The sequence below is a fragment of the Oncorhynchus clarkii genome, chromosome 4 (assembly GCF_045791955.1).
Source record: "Oncorhynchus clarkii lewisi isolate Uvic-CL-2024 chromosome 4, UVic_Ocla_1.0, whole genome shotgun sequence".
NCBI lineage: Eukaryota > Metazoa > Chordata > Actinopteri > Salmoniformes > Salmonidae > Oncorhynchus > Oncorhynchus clarkii.
In genome coordinates this window covers 92,045,557-92,067,155 of record NC_092150.1, presented here as the reverse complement: position 1 = coordinate 92,067,155, position 21,599 = coordinate 92,045,557, and the positions used below count along the sequence as shown (strand labels likewise).

The following is a 21,599-nucleotide window of genomic DNA, read 5'->3' as shown; positions in this document are numbered from 1 at the left end:
TCTGGCTACTGCTGTGTGGCTAGTTCTGTCTGTCTGTCTACTGCTGTGTGGCTAGTTCTGTCTGTCTGGCTACTGCTGTGTGGCTAGTTCTGTCTGTCTGTCTACTGCTGTGTGGCTAGTTCTGTCTGTCTGGCTACTGCTGTGTGGCTAGTTCTGTCTGTCTGTCTACTGCTGTGTGGCTAGTTCTGTCTGTCTGGCTACTGCTGTGTGGCTAGTTCTGTCTGTCTGGCTACTGCTGTGTGGCTAGTTCTGTCTGTCTGGCTACTGCTGTGTGGCTAGTTCTGTCTGTCTGGCTACTGCTGTGTGGCTAGTTCTGTCTGTCTGGCTACTGCTGTGTGGCTAGTTCTGTCTGTCTGGCTACTGCTGTGTGGCTAGTTCTGTCTGTCTGGCTACTGCTGTGTGGCTAGTTCTGTCTGTCTGGCTACTGCTGTGTGGCTAGTTCTGTCTGTCTGTCTACTGCTGTGTGGCTAGTTCTGTCTGTCTGGCTACTGCTGTGTGGCTAGTTCTGTCTGTCTGGCTACTGCTGTGTGGCTAGTTCTGTCTGTCTGTCTACTGCTGTGTGGCTAGTTCTGTCTGTCTGGCTACTGCTGTGTGGCTAGTTCTGTCTGTCTGTCTACTGCTGTGTGGCTAGTTCTGTCTGTCTGGCTACTGCTGTGTGGCTAGTTATGTCTGTCTGTCTACTGCTGTGTGGCTAGTTATGTCTGTCTGTCTACTGCTGTGTGGCTAGTTCTGTCTGTCTGGCTACTGCTGTGTGGCTAGTTCTGTCTGTCTGGCTACTGCTGTGTGGCTAGTTCTGTCTGTCTGTCTACTGCTGTGTGGCTAGTTCTGTCTGTCTGGCTACTGCTGTGTGGCTAGTTCTGTCTGTCTACTGCTGTGTGGCTAGTTCTGTCTGTCTGGCTACTGCTGTGTGGCTAGTTCTGTCTGTCTGGCTACTGCTGTGTGGCTAGTTCTGTCTGTCTGTCTACTGTTGTGTGGCTAGTTCTGTCTGTCTACTGTTGTGTGGCTAGTTCTGTCTGTCTACTGCTGTGTGGCTAGTTCTGTCTGTCTGTCTACTGCTGTGTGGCTAGTTCTGTCTGTCTACTGCTGTGTGGCTAGTTCTGTCTGTCTACTGCTGTGTGGCTAGTTCTGTCTGTCTACTGCTGTGTGGCTAGTTCTGTCTGTCTGTCTACTGCTGTGTGGCTAGTTCTGTCTGTCTACTGCTGTGTGGATAGTTCTGTCTGTCTGTCTACTGCTGTGTGTGTGTCTGTGTGTACTACTGTGCCTGTGCTTGGGCTGGCTCTGGATTGGCCAAGGGTCTGAGGGTGGGGCTGGGAGGGTGTCAGACCCCCGTGGTCTCCCTCAGGTCCTCCTGCTGCCTGCGGTCCAATCAGAGACAAGGACAGGCCCTCTGGCACCGTCCTACTGGGCCTGAGGTTCCCCACATCCCTTCCACTGGAAGACCACAGCTGCTTGGGGGTGGAGGGGCGAGGGGACGGCTTCTCTCTCTGGGGTGGTCTGGGGGAGGGGGGGTGAAAGAGGAGAGAGAGATGAAATGGCACCCTATTCCCTACATAGTGCACTGCTTTTATCCAGAGCGCTAGGTTATGACCCACTAACTGTAACAGAGAGATGAGGTCGTCTAGTCTAGTGGCGTATTAGAGAGATATTAGAATTATAGGTTCTCTATGAGCTGCTATTTCCACCAACCTGCCAGGCGAGGGAGCTGTCACTCTACTCTGCTGTTTCCGTGGCGACCGGGACATTTTGGCAGTGGGTGTGGTCAGAGGGGGCGTGGTCAGAGGGGGCGTGGTCAGAGGCATGGAGAGGTTGCTCCAAGACTTTCTGACTGAGTCCCGAGTTTTATCCTTATACACACAAACACAGACACACACACGAATGAGTGAGGGGTGATAAAGGCCATAAATTAACCAAAGGAACGCCTTACTAACACCTTGTTGAACGTGTGAACGCCTCAACATGTACATTTATTTTTTCATTTTATTGTCACACATGGTCGTGTGATTTATACTATATATACAAATGTATGTGGACACCACTTCAAATTAGTGGATTCGGCTATTTCAGCCACACCCGTTGCTGACAGATGTATAAAAATCGAGCACCCAGCCATGCAATCTTCATTGACAAACATTGGTAGTAGAATGGCCATACTGAAGACCTCAGTGACTTTCAACATGGCACCGTCATAGGATGCCACCTTTCCAACAAATCAGTTTGTCAAATTTCTGCCCTGCTAGTGCTGTTATTTGGAAGTGGAAACGTCTAGGAGCAACAACGGCTCAGCCATGAAGTGGTAGGCCACACAAGCTCACAGAACGAGACCGCCGAGTGCCCGTAGCGTGTAAAAATCATCTGTCCTTGGTTGCAACTTGCAACACTCACTAACAAGTTCCAAACTGCCTCTGGAAGCAACGTCAGCACAGTAATTGTTCATCGGGAGCTTCATGAAATGGGTTTCCATGGCTGAGCAGCTGCACACAAGCCTAAGATCGCCAGAATGCCATGCGTTGGCTGGAGTGGAGTAAAGTTCACTGCCATTGGACTCTGGAGCAGTGGAAACGTGTTCTCTGGAGGGATGAATCACGCTTCACCATCTGGCAGTCTGACAGACGGATCTGGGTTTGGCAGATGCCAGGAGAACGCTACCTGCCCCAATGCATAGTGCCAACTGTAAAGTTTGGTGGAGAAGGAATAATGGTCTGGGGCTGTTTTTCATGGTTCGGGCCCCTTAGTTCCAGTGAAGGGAATTCTTAACGCTACAGTATACAATGACATTCTAGACCATTCTGTGCTTCTAACTTCGTGGCAACAGTCTGGGGACGGCCCTTTCCTGTTTCAGAATGACAATGCCCCCGTGCACAAAGTGAGGTACATACAGAATTTGTTCATCTAGATCAGTGTGGAAGAACTTGACTGGCCTTCACAGAAAGAGCCCTGACCTCAACCCCATGGGATGAATTGGTTCACCGACTGTGAGCCTGGCCTAATCGCCCAACATCAGTGTTCGACCTCACTAATGCTCTTGTGGCTGAATGGAAGCAAGTCCCCGCAGCAATGTTCCAACATCTAGTGGAAAGCCTTCCCAGAAGAGTGGAGGCTGTTATAGCAGCAATGTTCCAACATCTAGTCGAAAGCCTTCCCAGAAGAGTGGAGGCTGTTATAGCAGCAATGTTCCTACATCTAGTCGAAAGCCTTCCCAGAAGAGTGGAGGATGTTATAGCAGCAATGTTCCAACATCACCTCCCAGCTCAAAGTGGATTACCTGCCCCTGATTAATTCAGTTGCCAACTAATTAAATCAATTTGTTTCCATCCCTGTTAGTGAGTATTTCTCCTTTGCCAAGATAATCCATCCACCTGACAGGTGTGGCATATCAAGAAGCTGATTAAACAGCATGATCATTACACAGGTTCACCTTGTGCTGGGGAAAATAAAAGGCCACACTAAAATGTGCCGTTTTGTCACACAATACAATGCCACAGACGTCTCAAGTTTTGAAGGAGCGTGCAATTGGCATGCTGCAGGAATGTTCACTAAAGCTGTTGCCAGAGGATTGAATGTTCATTTATCTATCATAAGCCACCTCCAACGTTGTTTTAGAGAATTTGGCGTCTAACCGGCCTCACAACTACAGACGACGTGTATGGTGTGGTGTGGGCGAGCGGTTTACTGATGTCAACATTGTGAACAAAGTGCCCCATGGTGGCGGTGGGGTTATGGTATGGGGCAGGCATAAGTTACGGACAATGAACACAATTGTATTTTATAGACGAGATCCTGTGGCCCATTGTCGTGCCATTCATCAGCATCATAATAAAATAAAAAGTATATATATTTTATTTATTTATTTAACCTTTATTTAATTAGGGAAGTCAGTTAAGAACAAATTCCTATTTACAGGGCACCAGGGCAAACCCGGACGACGCTGGGCCAATTGTGCACCCAATCTCGGCCGGTTGTGATACAGCCTGGATTCGAACCAGGGTGTCTGTAGTGACGCCTCTAGCACTGAGATGCAGTGCCTTAAACCCCTGCGCCACTTGGGAGCAGGAAAAAGTGTAACTTTATTTATTTATAAAAAATACAAATTACCAGCTCATGTCCATCGTGGTCCGAATCCTGAACACCAACACGAGGAGGAAGAAGTGAGAAGCTCACCTCAGACAATCACTGGTACAGCTGATTAGCCTGTCCTGAGTATGGTATTTAGGAAAGTTAATTCCAGTAGGACCTTCCTGTTACTCTCTTCAGACCATCGCTGCTCTCATCACCCCACTGGGGATCATCGACACGGCTGATTGGCCGTCTTCAGAGGACCAATGGAAGGGAACACAATCTTTAAGTTCTGCTCCAGATGACAGAACAAGGCATTGAAGCCTCGGACAACTAAGAAGAAGGACATTGTGACCTCTTGTGGACAATCAGAGCCTTACACTCAAGTCCAAGAGAAGGCCCAACCAAACCCCTTTCCGAGAAGGCTTGGTTCCGACAGAGATAAATGACAAACGAAGGCATTTCACACGTAAATACATTCATGTTTTTTACTCCAAACGGGCGGCGGTTCGTGTACAAAGTATATGATTAATGGAAGAATATTTATAGAATGTATCCACGATAAGTGTCCCTTATTCTCTCTCTCTTTTCTCCATGTTTATTCTGTGTCATTATTTAGTTAGCTAGTAAATAAATGATTAAACCAATTTCTGTAGTAGTGAGTCATGAGTACGGCCAGGGGTTTTTGCAGATCCAAGGAGGTTACGACTGTTCAGAATGATGATATGATGTTATGATTAATATGTTGACTGTTTTATGGATGTGATAGGTAAAGACCTTCTAGAGTTTAATTTGGCAGATGGTAACTCTTTAAACAACCTCTTCTGTGGTGCCCCCAAATTCCTAATGAGTAAATTGTTACAATTAAACATAGCTATTAGATGAAATAAATAACAGTCATCAGATTATTGAAAGTAAAGTCACTTAAAAGTCATCATTTTGGGAGCTGATTACTTATCGTTGTTAGATCTGGCATGTGTCAGCAACGCCTGAGCAGAGGAACACGCCCTCAAGTCTTACCGGTGCAGGTTGATGACGTCATGTGTTATCGGTGCAGGTTGATGACGTCATGTGTTACCGGTGCAAGTTCATGATGTCGTCTTGTGTTACCGGTGCATGTTGATGATGTCGTCATGTGTTACCGGTGCATGTTGATGATGTCGTCATGTGTTACCGGTGCATGTTGATGATGTCGTCATGTGTTACCGGTGCATGTTGATGATGTCGTCATGTGTTACCGGTGCAAGTTGATGATGTCGTCATGTGTTACCGTTGCAAGTTGATGATGTCGTCATGTGTTACCGGTGCATGTTGATGATGTCGTCATGTGTTACCGGTGCATGTTGATGATGTCATGTGTTAAATCAACAACATGCATATTGATAATGTCATGTCTTACCGGTGCTTTGCCGGTGGTCCTCCGGCGGTTGGTCATGTCCCTGGGGAGGAGTGGCTCTTGGCTGCGGCAGACGGTCAGAGGCTGGGACTGGATGGACTTGAAGGACATAGATCCCATAGGGTGACAGGACACCGAGCGAGGACATACAGGCATGGCTCCTGTCACACGGTCACCACCAATCAGGGGTTAGACATGGACAGGATGGGTGAAAGGAAGGAGAAAAGGAGGCGAGGAAAGAAAGGAGGAAGAGATGGCGAGGAACAGAGAGCCAAGAGAGGGAAAAGAGGAGTATTTGTTAGTGCTACCACGTGCAGACACCGTTGGTGAGGACACTAACCATCAGGAGTCTGACAGGTTAGCGATATAATCAATCAGAGCTATTGATCACACATTAGGCGACATCATTTATAGAGAGAGAGGAAGAGAGAGAGGAAGAGAGAGAGGGGAAGTTAGAGAGAGAATAAGAGAGAGAGAGAGGAAGTTAGAGAGAGAATAAGAGAGAGAGGAAGAGAGAGAGAGAGGAAGTTAGAGAGAGAATAAGAGAGAGAGAGAGGAAGAGAGAGAGGGGAAGAGAGAGAGGGGAAGTTAGAGAGAGAATAAGAGAGAGAGAGAGGAAGAGAGAGAGGGGAAGTTAGAGAGAGAATAAGAGAGAATAAGAGAGAGAGAGATAGGGGTGTCGCCCCTATCAGATCACAGCAAAATCACAGTATACTTGAACAGAGCAATACTCAATCATGAGGCATCAAAAGCCAAAGGAACTGAATAATATTAAGAAATGATATAGATGGAAGGAGAGTAGTGTGGAAGTCTACCAAAAAACAATTAACACAATCTAGACTCCCTCTGTCTACCCAAGGATGTCAGAGGACAAAAATCAGTTAACCACCTAACTGAGGAACTCAATTTAACCTTGTGTAATACCCTAGATACAGTTGCACCCCTAAAAACTAAAAGCATTTGTCATAAGAAACTAGCTCCCTGGTACACAGAAAATACCCGAGCTCTGAAGCAAGCTTCCAGAAAATTGGAACGGAAATGGCGGCACACCAAACTGGAAGTCTTCCGACTAGCTTGGAAAGACAGTACTGTGCAGTACCGAAGAGCCCTCACTGCTGCTCGATCATCCTATTTTTCTAACTTAATTGAGGAGAATAAGAACAATACGAAATTCCTTTTTGATACTGTCGCAAAGCTAACTAAAAAGCAGCATTCCCCAAGTGAGGATGGCTTTCACTTTATTTGATAAATTCATGAACTTCTTTGAGGAAAAGATCATGATTATTAGAAAGCAAATTACGGACTCCTCTTTAAATCTGCGGATTCCTTCAAAGCTCAATTGTCCTGAGTCTGCACAACTCTGCCAGGACCTAGGATCAAGAGAGACGCTCAAGTGTTTTAGTACTATATCTCTTGACACAATGATGAAAATAATCATGGCCTCTAAACCTTCAAGCTGCATACTGGACCCTATTCCAACTAAACTACTGAAAGAGCTGCTTCCTGTGCTTGGTCCTCCTATGTTGAACATAACAAACGGCTCTCTATCCACCGGATGTGTACCAAACTCACTAAAAGTGGCAGTAATAAAGCCTCTCTTGAAAAAGCCAAACATTAACCCAAGAAAATATTAAAAAACTATCGGCCTATGTCGAATCTCCCATTCCTCTCAAATATTTTAGAAAAAGCTCTTCCTGAAGACAAACAATGTATACTAAATGCTTCAGTCTGGTTTTAGACTCCATCATAGCACTGAGACGGCACTTGTGAAGGTGGTAAATTACATTTTAATGGCATCGGACCGAGGCTCTGCATCTGTTCTCGTGCTCCTAGACCTTAGTGCTGCTTTTGATACCATCGATCACCACATTCTTTTGGAGAGATTGGAAACCCAAATTGGTCTACATGGACAAGTTCTGGCCTGGTTTAGATCTTATCTGTCGGAAAGATAAATCTTTGAATCAACTATTAAAGACTACCAGAACCCACTGGATTCTCCAATTACATTGAATAAACTACAGGACAAAATGCAAACCCTCCAACCCAAAAAGGCCCGTGGGGTTGATGGTATCATATTCAATAAAAAGATATCAGTTTGTCTCTGTGAATGGTTTGTCCTCTGACAAATCAACTGTAAATTTCGGTGTTCCTCAAGGTTCCGTTTTAGGACCACTATTGTTTTCACTATATATTTTACCTCTTGGGGATGTCATTCGGACATAATGTTAACTTTCACTGCTATGCAGATGACACACAGCTGTACATTTCAATGAAACATGGTAAAGCCCCAAAATTGCCCTTGCTAGAAGCATGTGTTTCAGACATAAGGAAGTGGATGGCTGCAAACTTTCTACTTTTAAACTCGGACAAAACAGAGATGCTTGTTCTAGGTCCCAAGAAACAAAGAGATCTTCTGTTGAATCTGACAATTAATCTTAATGGTTGTACAGTCGTCTCAAATAAAACTGTGAAGGACCTCGGCGTTACTCTGGACCCTGATCTCTCTTTTGAAGAACATATCAAGACCATTTCAAGGACAGCTTTTTTCCATCTACGTAACATTGCAAAAATCTGAAACTTTCTGTCCAAAAATGATGCAGAAAAATTAATCCATGCTTTTGTCACTTCTAGGTTAGACTACTGCAATGCTCTACTTTCTGGCTACCTGGATAAAGCACTAAATAAACTTCAGTTAGTGCTAAATACAGCTGCTAGAATCCTGACTAGAAACAAAAGATTTGATCATATTACTCCAGTGCTAGCCTCCCTACACGGGCTTCCTGTTAAGGCAAGGGCTGATTTCAAGGTTTTACTGCTTACCTACAAAGCATTACATGGGCTTGCTCCTACCTATCTCTCTGATTTGGTCCTGCCGTACATACCTACACGTACGCTACGGTCACAAGACGCAGGCCTCCTAACTGTCCCTAGAATTTCTAAGCAAACAGCTGGAGGCAGGGCTTTCTCCTATAGAGCTCCATTATTATGGAATGGTCTGCCTACCCATGTGAGAGACGCAGACTTTGTCTCAACCTTTAAGTCTTTACTGAAGACTCATCTCTTCAGTGGGTCATATGATTGAGTGTAGTCTGGCCCAGGAATGGGAAGGTGAACGGAAAGGCTCTGGAGCAGCGAACCGCCCTTGCTGTGTCTGCCTGGCCGGTTCCCCTCTCTCCACTGGGATTCTCTGCCTCTAACCCTATTACAGGGGCTGAGTCACTGGCTTACTGGTGCTCTTCCATGCCGTCCCTAGGAAGGGTGTGTCACTTGAGTGGGTGGACTCAATGACGTGATCTTCCTGTCCGGGTTGGCGCCCCTCCCCCCCTTGGGTTGTGCCTTGGGTTGTGCCGTGGCGGAGATCTTTGTGGGCTATACTCGGCCTTGTCTCACAATGGTAAGTTGGTGGTTGAAGATATCCCTCTAGTGGTGTGGGGGCTGTGCTTTGGCAAAGTGGGTGGGGTTATATCCTGCCTGTTTGGCCCTAGAGGGATATCTGGGGTATCATCGGATGGGGCCACAGTGTCTGACCCCTCCTGTCTCAGCCTCCAGTACTTATGCTGCAGTAGTTTATGTGTCGGGGGGGTAGGGTCAGTTTGTTATATATATTGCACGCCCAATTTTTCAGTTTTTGATTTGTTAAAAAAGTTTGAAATATCCAATAAATGTCGTTCCACTTCATGATTGTGTCCCACTTGTTGTTGATTCTTCACAAAAAAATACAGTTTTATATCTTTATGTTTGAAGCCTGAAATGTGGCAAAAGGTCGCAAAGTTCAAGGGGGCCGAATACTTTCGCAAGGCACTGTATCTGGAGTACTTCTCCTGTCCTATCCGGTGTCCTGTGTGAATTCTCTCTCTCACGAGCCCTAGGACCATGCCTCAGGACTACCTGGCATGATGACACCTTGCTGTCCCCAGTCCACCTGGTCGTGCTGCTGCTCCAATTTCAACTGTTCTGCCTGCGGCTATGGAACCCTGACCTGTTCACCGGACGTGCTACCTGTCCCAGACCTGCTGTTTTCAACTCTCTAGAGACAGCAGGAGCGGTAGAGCTACTCTCAATGATCGGCTATGAAAAGCCAACTGACATTTACTCCTGAAGTGCTGACTTGCTGCACCCTCGACAACTACTGTGATTATTATTATTTGACCCTGCTGGTCATCTATGAACATTTGAACATCTTGGCCATGTTCTGTTATAATCTCCACCCGGCACAGCCAGAAGAGGACTGGCCACCCCACATAGCCTGGTTCCTCTCTAGGTTTCTTCCTAGGTTTTGGCCTTTCTAGGGAGTTTTTCCTAGCCACCGTGCTTGTACACCTGCATTGCTTGCTGTTTGGGGTTTTAGGCTGGGTTTCTGTACAACACTTTGAGATATCAGCTGATGTAAGAACGGCTATATAAATAAATATGATTTACATTACATAAGAGTACCTTGTAGTATAATAAGAGTGCCCTGTAGCATAATAAGAGTGCCCTGTAGTATAATAAGAGTGCCCTGTAGTATAATAAGAGTGCCCTGTAGTATAATAAGAGTGCCCTGTAGTATAATAAGAGTGCCCTGTAGTATAATAAGAGTGCCCTGTAGTATAATAAGAGTGCCTTGTAGTATAATAAGAGTGCCCTGTAGTATAATAAGAGTGCCCTGTAGTATAATAAGAGTGCCCTGTAGTATAATTATTAGAACGGCTATATAAATAAATGTGATTGATTGATTGATTAAGTGAAAAATAATAAAAAGTAACAATAAAATAATAATAAGACTATATACAGTTCAGTTTTGAGGTAATTTGTACATGTAGGTAGGGGTGAAGTGACTATGCATAGATAATAAACAGCGAGTAGCAGCAGGGTACAAGGAGGGGGGAGGAAGAGTTCAATGTAAATCGTCTGGTTTCATTGTTCATCAGACGTGGGTCTCGCCCTGTATCATTATAGATGAATTGTTCAGCAGACGTATGGCCTGTGGGTAGAAGCTTTTAAGGAGCCTTTTGGTCCTAGACTCCGGTACTGCTTGCTTGTGCGGTAGCAGAGAGAACAGTCTATGACTTGGGTGACTGGAGTCCCTGACAATTTTATGGGCTTTCCTCTGACACCGCCTATTATAAAGGTCCTGGGTGGCAGGAAGCTTGGTCCCAGTGGTGTACTGGGCCCTACGCACTACCCTCTGTAGCGCCTTACGGTTAGATGCTGAGCAGTTGCCATACCAGGCGGTGATCCAGGATGCTCTCAATGGTGCAGCTGTAGAACGTTTTTGAGGATCTGGGGACCCATGCCAAATCTCCTGAGGGGGAAAAGGTTTTGTTGTGCCCTCTTCAAAACTGTCTTGGTGTGTTTGGACCATGATAGTTCATTGGTGATGTGGACACCAAGGAACTTGAAACTCTCGACCCGCTCAACTACAGTCCTGTCAATGTTAATGTGGGCCTGTTCGGTGAATGTGGGTGTGTTTGGCCTCCTTTTCCTGTAGTCCATGATCAGCTCCTTTGTCTTGCTCACATTGAGGGAGAGGTTGTTGTCCTGGTACCACACTGCGTGTCTCAGACCTCCTCCCTATAGGCTGTCTCATCATTGTCGGTGATCAGACCTACCACTGTTGAACAAACTACAAAAACATATAAATGATGAAATACAAATCTTAGAATCAACTATTAAAGACCAGAACCCACTGAATTCCAGAACACACTGGATTCCAGAACACACTGGATTCCAGAACCCACTGGATTCCAGAACACACTGGATTCCAGAACCCACTGGATTCCAGAACCCACTGGATTCTCCAATTACACTGAATGAACTACAGGACAAAATGCAAACCCTCCAACCCAAAAAGGCCTGTGGGGTTGATGGTATCATATTCAATGAAATGATAAAATATACAGACAACAAATTCCATTTGGCAATACTTAAACTCTTTAACATCATCCTTAGCTCTGGCATCTTCTCCAATTTGGAACGTAGGACTGATCACCCCAATCCACAAAAGTGGAGACAAATTTGACCCCAATAACTACTGTGGTATATGTGTCAACAGCAACATTGGGGAAATCCTCTGCATTATCATTAACAGCAGACTCGTTTATTCCCTCAGCGAAAACAATGTACTGAGCAAATGTCGAATTGGCATTTTTACCAAATTACCGTACGACAGACCACGTATTCACCCTGCACCCCAATTGACAAACAAACAAACCAAAACAAAGGCAAAGTCTTCTCATGTTTAGTTGATTTCAAAAAAGCTTTCGACTCAATTTGGCATGAGGGCTTTACAAACTGATGGAAAGTGGCGTTGGGGGAAAAACAAGCTTTAAAAAATAAAAAAAATTTAAAAAAGCTTTTGACTCAATTTGATGAGGGTCTGCTAAACAAATTGATGGAAAGTGGTGTTGGGGGAAAAACATACACCATTATACACCATTATAAAATCCACAGACAACAAGACAGGGGTGCAGCTTAAGCCCCACCCTCTTCAACAACTGATGATCTGGTGCTTCTGTCTTCAACCAAGGAGGGCCTACAGCAGCACCTAGATCTTCTGCACAGATTCTGTCAGACCTGGGCCCTGACATTAAATCTCACTAAGACAAAAATAATGGTGTTCCGAAAAATATCCAGTTGCCAGGACCACAAATACAAATTCCATCTAGACACCGTTGCCCTAAAGCACATAGAAAACTATACAGTCAAAAGTTTTGAGAATGACACAAATATTAATTGCCTCAGTTTGTATGATGGCAATTTGCATATTCTCCAGAATGTTATGAAGAGTGAAAAAAAGTCCCTCTTCGTCATGAAAATAAACTGAATCCAAAAAAACATTTCCACTGCATTTCAGCCCTGCCACAAAAGGACCAGCTGACATCATGTCAGTGATTCTCTCGTAAACACAGGTGTGAGTGTTGACGAGGACAAGGCTGGAGATCACTCTGTCATGCTGATTGAGTTCAAATAACAGACTGGAAGCTTCAAAAGGAGGGTGGTGCTTGGAATCATTGTTGTTCCTCTGTCAATCATGGTTACCTGCAAGGAAACACATTGCTTTGCACACAAAGGGCTTCACAGGCAAGGATATTGCTGCCAGTAAGATTGCACCTAAATCAACCATTTATCGGATCATCAAGAACTTCAAGAAGAGCGGTTCAATTGTTGTGAAGAAGGCTTCAGGGCGCCCAAGGAAGTCCAGCAAGCGCCAGGACCGTCTCCTAAAGTTGATTCAGCTGCGGGATCGGGGCACCACCAGAACAGAGCTTGCTCAGGAATGGCAGCAGGCAGGTGTGAGTGCATCTGCACGCACAGTGAGGCGAAGGCTTATGGAGGATGGACTGGTGTCAAGAAGGGCAGCAAAGAAGCCACTTCTCTCCAGGAAAAACATCAGGGACAGACTGATATTCTGCAAAAGGTACAGGGATTGGACTGCTGGGGACTGGGGTAAAGTCATTTTCTCTGATGAATCCCCTTTCAGATTGTTTGGGGGCATCCGGAAAAAAGCTTGTCCGGAGAAGACAAGGTGAGCGCTACCATCAGTCCTGTGTCATGCCAACAGTAAAGCATCCTGAGACCATTCATGTGTGGGGTTGCTTCTCAGCCAAGGGAGTGGGCTCACTCACAATTTTGCCTAAGAACACAGCCATGAACAAAGAATGATACCAACACATCCTTCGAGAGCAACCTCTCCCAACCATCCAGGAACAGTTTGGTGACGAACAATGCCTTTACCAGCATGATGGGGCACCTTGCCATAAGGCAAAAGTGATAACTAAGTGGCTCGGGCAACAAAACATCGATATTTTGAGTCCATGGCCAGGAAACTCCCCAGACCTTAATCCTATTGAGAACTTGTGGTCAATCCTCAAGAGGCGGGTGGACAAACAAAAACCCACACAAATTCTGACAAACTCCAAGCATTGATTACGCAAGAATGGGCGGCCATCAGTCAGAATGTGGCCCAGAAGTTAATTGACAGCATGCCAGGACAGATTGCAGAGGTCTTGAAAAAGAAGGGTCAACACTGCAAATATACCAAGAAGGGCCTTCTATGCCATCAAAAGGAACGTAAAATTCGACATCCCAATCAGGATCTGGCTAAAAATACTTGAAATAGTTATTGAACCCATTGCCCTTTATGGTTGTGAGGCCTGGGGTCCGCTCACCAACCAAGAATTCACTAAATGGGACAAACACCAAATTGAGACTCTGCACGCAGAATTCTGCAAAAATATCCCCAGTGTACAACGTAAAACACCAAATAATGCAGAGCAGAATCAGGCCGATACTCGCTAATTTTCAAAATCCAGAAAAGAGACGTTCAATTCTACAACCACCTAAAAGGAAGCGATTCCCAAACCTTCCATAACAAAGCCATCACCTACAGAGAAATGAACCTGGAGAAGAGTCCCCTAAGCAAGCTGGTTCTGGGGCTCTGTTCACAAACACAAACACAACCCACAGAGCCCCAGGACAGCAGCACAATTAGACCCAACCAAATCATGAGTCCAACCACTAACCCCCTGTTATTACCACAGTCTAACAACTAACCCCGTTATTACCAGTCTAAACACTAACCCCCAGTTATTACCACAGTCTAAACACTAACCCCCTGTTATTACCAGTCTAAACACTAACCCCCAGTTATTACCACAGTCTAAACACTAACCCCCTGTTATTACCAGTCTAACCACTAACCCCCAGTTATTACCACAGTCTACATTGCGTGTTACCAGTGTCTCCAGACAAGCTCATGGCGCTGCGGCTGCGTGCCAAGTAGGAGAGTGTGGGCTGTAGAACACGCTTGACCACTGTGTTTTGGCGCATGCCTAGGGAAACACACACACACACACACACACACACACACACACACACACACACACACACACACACACACACACACACACGTTAGTTGGAAAACATCAATATGCTTACACAAAGAGAGAAGTAAAGGTTCATCATGGTGCCAGGACAACATGACCCAGTCTGGGAGAGGAGGACAGGAGACTATCAGCAGGACAACATGACCCAGTCTGGGAGAGGAGGACAGGAGACTATCACCAGGACAACATGACCCAGTCTGGGAGAGGAGGACAGGAGACTATCAGCAGGACAACATGACCCAGTCTGGGAGAGGAGGACAGGAGACTATCAGCAGGACAACATGACCCAGTCTGGGAGACGAGGACAGGAGACTATCAGCAGGACAACATGACCCAGCCTGGGAGACGAGGACAGGAGACTATCAGCAGGACAACATGACCCAGTCTGGGAGACGAGGACAGGAGACTATCAGCAGGACAACATGACCCAGTCTGGGAGACGAGGACAGGAGACTATCAGCAGGACAACATGACCCAGTCTGGGAGAGGAGGACAGGAGACTATCAGCAGGACAACATGACCCAGTCTGGGAGAGGAGGACAGGAGACTATCACCAGGACAACATGACCCAGTCTGGGAGAGGAGGACAGGAGACTATCAGCAGGACAACATGACCCAGCCTGGGAGAGGAGGACAGGAGACTATCAGCAGGACAACATGACCCAGTCTGGGAGAGGAGGACAGGAGACTATCAGCAGGACAACATGACCCAGTCTGGGAGAGGAGGACAGGAGACTATCAGCAGGACAACATGACCCAGTCTGGGAGAGGAGGACAGGAGACTATCAGCAGGACAACATGACCCAGTCTGGGAGAGGAGGACAGGAGACTATCAGCAGGACAACATGACCCAGCCTGGGAGACGAGGACAGGAGACTATCAGCAGGACAACATGACCCAGCCTGGGAGACGAGGACAGGAGACTATCAGCAGGACAACATGACCCAGCCTGGGAGACGAGGACAGGAGACTATCAGCAGGACAACATGACCCAGCCTGGGAGACGAGGACAGGAGACTATCAGCAGGACAACATGACCCAGTCTGGGAGAGGAGGACAGGAGACTATCAGCAGGACAACATGACCCAGTCTGGGAGAGGAGGACAGGAGACTATCAGCAGGACAACATGACCCAGTCTGGGAGAGGAGGACAGGAGACTATCAGCAGGACAACATGACCCAGTCTGGGAGAGGAGGACAGGAGACTATCAGCAGGACAACATGACCCAGCCTGGGAGACGAGGACAGGAGACTATCAGCAGGACAACATGACCCAGCCTGGGAGACGAGGACAGGAGACTATCAGCAGGACAACATGACCCAGCCTGGGAGAGGAGGACAGGAGACTATCAGCAGGACAACATGACCCAGTCTGGGAGAGGAGGACAGGAGACTATCAGCAGGACAACATGACCCAGCCTGGGAGAGGAGGACAGGAGACTATCAGCAGGACAACATGACCCAGTCTGGGAGAGGAGGACAGGAGACTATCAGCAGGACAACATGACCCAGTCTGGGAGAGGAGGACAGGAGACTATCAGCAGGACAACATGACCCAGCCTGGGAGACGAGGACAGGAGACTATCAGCAGGACAACATGACCCAGCCTGGGAGACGAGGACAGGAGACTATCAGCAGGACAACATGACCCAGCCTGGGAGAGGAGGACAGGAGACTATCAGCAGGACAACATGACCCAGTCTGGGAGAGGAGGACAGGAGACTATCAGCAGGACAACATGACCCAGCCTGGGAGAGGAGGACAGGAGACTATCAGCAGGACAACATGACCCAGTCTGGGAGAGGAGGACAGGAGACTATCAGCTAAGGACCAGGACAACATGACCCAGTATTTGTTTGATTAGTTCATGGTTGACAAATCAAATCTGTGAAACTCAGAATCATAATGCTAAATGTATCATACAGGGATGATTTGTGTAGAAAGTTACATTATGTTGAAAACTTGTCAACAATGGACCAATGAAACAAATCCCAAAATATAGTTTTCGGGAGGAAACTTTCTTTATAGATGTCACAGACTTTTACAGACACTGTAGCGAGAGTGAGCTGGAGAATATGACAATGTGTGTGTGTTTACCTCTGTCAGGAGAGTGTAAGAGTGTGGCAGAGGAGTAGGACAGTCTCTTGGTTATAACTGGATCAGCTGCATGTTTGGAAAGGTTCACGGTCGACACAGACCGTCTGTCAGCATCTACAGACACACAGATACACAGACAGACTTCAGAAACAGCTGAGAGAGAGAGAGATAGCTGAGAGAGAGAGACAGCTGAGAGAGAGACAGCTGAGAGAAAGAGAGAGATAGCTGAGAGAGAGAGATAGCTGAGAGAGAGAGACAGCTGAGAGAGAGAGATAGCTGAGAGAGAGAGAGAGATAGCTGAGAGAGAGAGAGAGACAGCTGAGAGAGAGAGAGAGACAGGTGAGAGAGAGAGAGAGCTGAGAGAGAGACAGCTGAGAGAGAGACAGCTGAGAGAGAGAGACAGCTGAGAGAGAGAGAGAGACAGCTGAGAGAGAGAGAGACAGCTGAGAGAGAGAGAGACAGCTGAGAGAGAGAGAGAGCTGAGAGAGAGAGAGAGACAGCTGAGAGAGAGAGAGCTGAGAGAGAGAGAGAGCTGAGAGAGAGACAGCTGAGAGAGAGAGAGACAGCTGAGAGAGACAGCTGAGAGAGAGACAGCTGAGAGAGAGAGAGACAGCCGAGAGAGAGAGAGACAGCTGAGAGAGAGAGAGAGACAGCTGAGAGAGAGAGACATTTGAGAGAGAGAGAGAGACAGCTGAAAGAGAGAAAGAGACAGCTGAGAGAGACAGCTGAGAGAGCTGAGAGAGAGCTGAGAGAGAGAGCTGAGAGAGAGAGCTGAGAGAGACAGCTGAGAGAGAGAGAGACAGCTGAGAGATAGAGAGACAGCTGAGAGAGAGACAGCTGAGAGAGAGAGAGCTGAGAGAGAGAGAGACAACAGAGAGAGAGAGACAGCTGAGAGAGACAGCTGAGAGAGAGACAGCTGAGAGAGAGAGAGAGAGCTGAGAGAGAGAGAGACAACAGAGAGAGAGAGACAGCTGAGAGAGACAGCTGAGAGAGAGACAGCTGAGAGAGACAGCTGAGAGAGAGAGAGAGAGCTGAGAGAGAGAGAGACAACTGAGAGAGAGAGAGACAGCTGAGAGAGACAGCTGAGAGAGAGACAGTTGAGAGAGACAGCTGAGAGAGAGAGAGAGAGAGAGAGCTGAGAGAGAGAGACAGCTGAGAGAGAGACAGCTAAGAGAGAGACATCTGAGAGAGACAGCATTAGAACCTAGTGATGGTATAGCGTTAGAACCTAGTGATGGTACAGCGTTAGAACCTAGTGATGGTATAGTATTAGAACCAAGTGATGGCATTAGAACCTAGTGATGGTGTAGCGTAAGAACCTAGTGATGGTATAGCGTTAGAACCTAGGGATGGTATAGTATTAGAACCTAGTGATGATGTAGCATTAGAACCGAGGGATGATATAGTGTTAGAACCTAGTGATGGTTTAGCATTAGATCCTAGTATAGCATTAGACTCTATTGAAATAATTAAAACCTAGTGATGGTTTAGCATCAGAACCTAGTGATGGCATTAGAACCTAGTGATGGCATTAGAACCTAGTGATGGTATAGCATTAGAACCTAGTGATGGTATAGTATTAGAACCTAGTGATGGTATAGTATTAGAATCTAGTGATGGTTTAGTATTAGAACCTAGTGATGGTGTAGCGTTAGAACCTAGTGATGGTGTAGCGTTAGAACCTAGTGATGGTGTAGCGTCAGATCCTAGTATAGCATTAGAACCTAGTGATGGTGTAGCGTTAGAACCTAGTGATGGTATAGTGTTAGATCCTAGTATAGCGTTAGAACCTAATGATGGTGTAGCGTTAGAACATAGTGATGGTGTAGCGTTAGAACATAGTGATGGTATAGCATTAGAACCTAGTGATGGTATAGCACTAGAACCTAGTGATGGTATAGTATTAGAACCTAGTGATGGTATAGGATTAGAACCGAGTGATGGTATAGCGTTAGAACCTAGTGATGGTATAGTATTAGAACCTAGTGATGGCATTAGAACCTAGTGATGGCATTAGAACCTAGTGATGGTATAGCATTAGAACCTAGTGATGGTATAGTGTTAGAACCTAGTGATGGTATAGCGTTAGAACCTAGTAATGGTATAGTATTAGAACCTAGTGATGGTATAGCATTAGAACCTAGTGATGGTTTAGTATTAGAACCTAGTGATGGTATAGCAATAGAACCTAGTGATGGCATTAGAACCTAGTGATGGTATAGCATTAGAACCTAGTGATGGTATAGCATTAGAACCTAGTGATGGTATAGCGTTAGAACCTAGTGATGGTATAGTATTATGTCCTAGTGATGGTTTAGTATTAGAACCTAGTGATGGTATAGCGTTAGAACCTAGTGATGGCATTAGAACCTAGTGATGTATAGCACTAGAACCTAGTGATGGTATAGCATTAGAACCTAGTGATGGTATAGCATTAGAACCTAATGATGGTATAGCATTAGATCCTAGTGATGGTATAGCGTTAGATCCTAGTGATGGTATAGTGTTAGAACCTAGTGATGGTATAGCATTAGAACCTAGTGATGGTATAGCATTACAACCTAGTGATGGCATTAGAACCTAGTGATGGCATTAGAACCTAGTGATGGTATAGCATTAGAACCTAGTGATGGTATAGTATTAGAACCTAGTGATGGTATAGTATTAGAATCTAGTGATGGTTTAGTATTAGAACCTAGTGATGGTGTAGCGTTAGAACCTAGTGATGGTGTAGCGTTAGAACCTAGGGATGGTATAGTATTAGAACCTAGTGATGGTATAGCATTAGAACCTAGTGATGGTATAGTATTAGAACCTAGTGATGGTATAGCATTAGAACCCAGTGATGGTATAGCATTAGAACCTAGTGATGGCATTAGAACCTAGTGATGGTATGGCATTAGAACCTAGTGATGGTATAGCATTAGAACCTAGTGATGGTATAGTGTTAGAACCTAGTGATGGTATAACATTAGAACCTAGTGATGGTATAATATTAGATCCTAGTGATGGTATAGTGTTAGAACCTAGTGATGGTATAGTATTAGAATATAGTGATGGTATAGCATTAGAACCTAGTGATGGCAATAGAACCTAGTGATGGTATAGCATTAGAACCTAGTGATGGTTTAGTATTAGAACATAGTGATGGTATAGCGTTAGATCCTAGTGATGGAATAGTGTTAGAACCTAGTGATGGTATAGCATTAGAACCTAGTGATGGTATAGTATTAGAACCTAGTGATGGTATAGCATTAGAACCTAGTGATGGTATAGCATTAGAACCTAGTGATGGTTTAGTATTAGAACCTAGTGATGGTATAGCATTATAACCTAGTGATGGCATTAGAACCTAGTGATGGTATGGCATTAGAACCCAGTGATGGTATAGCATTAGAACCTAGTGATGGTATAGCATTAGAACCTAGTGATGGTATAGTATTAGAACCTAGTGATGGTTTAGTATTAGAACCTAGTGATGGTATAGCACTAGAACCAAGTGATGGTATAGCATTAGAACCTAGTGATGGTATAGTATTAGAACCTAGTGATGGTACAGTATTAGAACCTAGTGATGGTATAGCATTAGAACCTAGTGATGGTATAGCGTTAGATCCTAGTGATGGTATAGTATTAGAACCTAGTGATGGTATGGCATTAGAACCTAGTGATGGTATAGTATTAGAACCTAGTGATGGTATAGCATTAGAACCCAGTGATGGTATAGCATTAGAACCTAGTGATGGATTTAGAACCTAGTGATGGTATGGCATTAGAACCTAGTGATGGTATAGCATTAGAACCTAGTGATGGTATAGTGTTAGAACCTAGTGATGGTATAGCATTAGAACCTATTGATGGAATAGCATGAGAACCTAGTGATGGCATTATAACCTAGTGATGGTATAGCATCAGAGCCTAGTGATTGCAGAGCATTAGAACCTAGTGATGGTATAGCATTAAATCCTAGTGATGGTATAGTATTAGAACCTAGTGATGGTATAGTATTAGAACCTAGTGATGGTATAGTATTAGAACCTAGTGATGGTATAGTATTAGAACCTAGTGATGGTATAGTATTAGAACCTAGTGATGGTATAGCATTAGAACCTAGTGATGGTATAGCGTTAGATCCTAGTGATGGTTTATTATTAGAACCTAGTGATGGTATAGCATTAGAACCTAGTGATGGCATTAGAACCTAGTGATGGTATGGCATTAGAACCTAGTGATGGTATAGCATTAGAACCTAGTGATGGTATAGTGTTAGAACCTAGTGATAGTATTATGTCCTAGTGATGGTATAGCATTAGAACCTGGTGATGGAATAGCATGAGAACCTAGTGATGGCATTATAACCTAGTGATGGTATAGCACTAGAACCTAGTGATGGTATAGCATTAGAACCTAGTGATGGTATAGTATTAGAACCTAGTGATGGTTTAGTATTAGAACCTAGTGATGGTATAGCATTAGAACCTAGTGATGGTATAGTATTAGAACCTAGTGATGGTTTAGTATTAGAACCTAGTGATGGTTTAGTATTAGAACCTAGTGATGGTATAGCGTTAGAACCTAGTGATGGTATAGCATTACAAGATAGTGATGGTTTGGTATTAGAACCTAGTGATGGTATAGTATTAGAACATAGTGATGGTATAGCATTATAACCTAGTGATGGCATTAGATCCTAGTGATGGTATAGCGTTAAAACCTAGTGATGGTTTAGTATTAGAACCTAGTGATGGTATAGTATTAGAACCTAGTGATGGTATAGCATTAGAACCTAGTGATGGTATAGCATTAGATCCTAGTGATGGTATAGTATTATAACCCAGTGATGGTATAGTGTTAGAACCTAGTGATGGTATAGTGTTAGAACCTAGTGATGGTATAGTGTTAGAACCTAGTGATGGTATAGTGTTAGAACCTAGTGATGGTATAGTGTTAGAACCTAGTGATGGTATAGTATTAGAATATAGTGATGGTATAGCATTAGAACCTAGTGATGGCATTAGAACCTAGTTATGGTATAGCATTAGAACCTAGTGATGGTATAGTATTAGAACCTAGTGACGGTATAGCATTAGAACCTAGTGATGGTATAGCATTAGAACCTAGTGATGGTATAGCATTAGAGCCTAGTGATTGCATAGCATTAGAACCTAGTGATGGTATAGCATTAA

The 21,599-nt window shown here is 45.0% G+C and overlaps 1 protein-coding gene across 1 annotated transcript in view; it reads right to left on the bottom strand.

Annotated features, from left to right (window-relative positions):
* Positions 1 to 4,282: 4,282 nt before the first annotated feature.
* Positions 4,283 to 21,599, bottom strand: part of LOC139408082 (ensconsin-like) — a 33,536-nt gene continuing 16,219 nt past the window's right edge. Inside the window, exons 7-10 of the mRNA XM_071151897.1 lie at positions 16,414 to 16,527; positions 14,167 to 14,262; positions 5,453 to 5,610; positions 4,283 to 4,408 (exon numbers count right to left, since the gene is read on the bottom strand). Coding sequence (XP_071007998.1) covers positions 4,283 to 4,408; positions 5,453 to 5,610; positions 14,167 to 14,262; positions 16,414 to 16,527 — 494 coding nt within the window. The remainder of the gene's footprint in view (positions 4,409 to 5,452; positions 5,611 to 14,166; positions 14,263 to 16,413; positions 16,528 to 21,599) is intronic.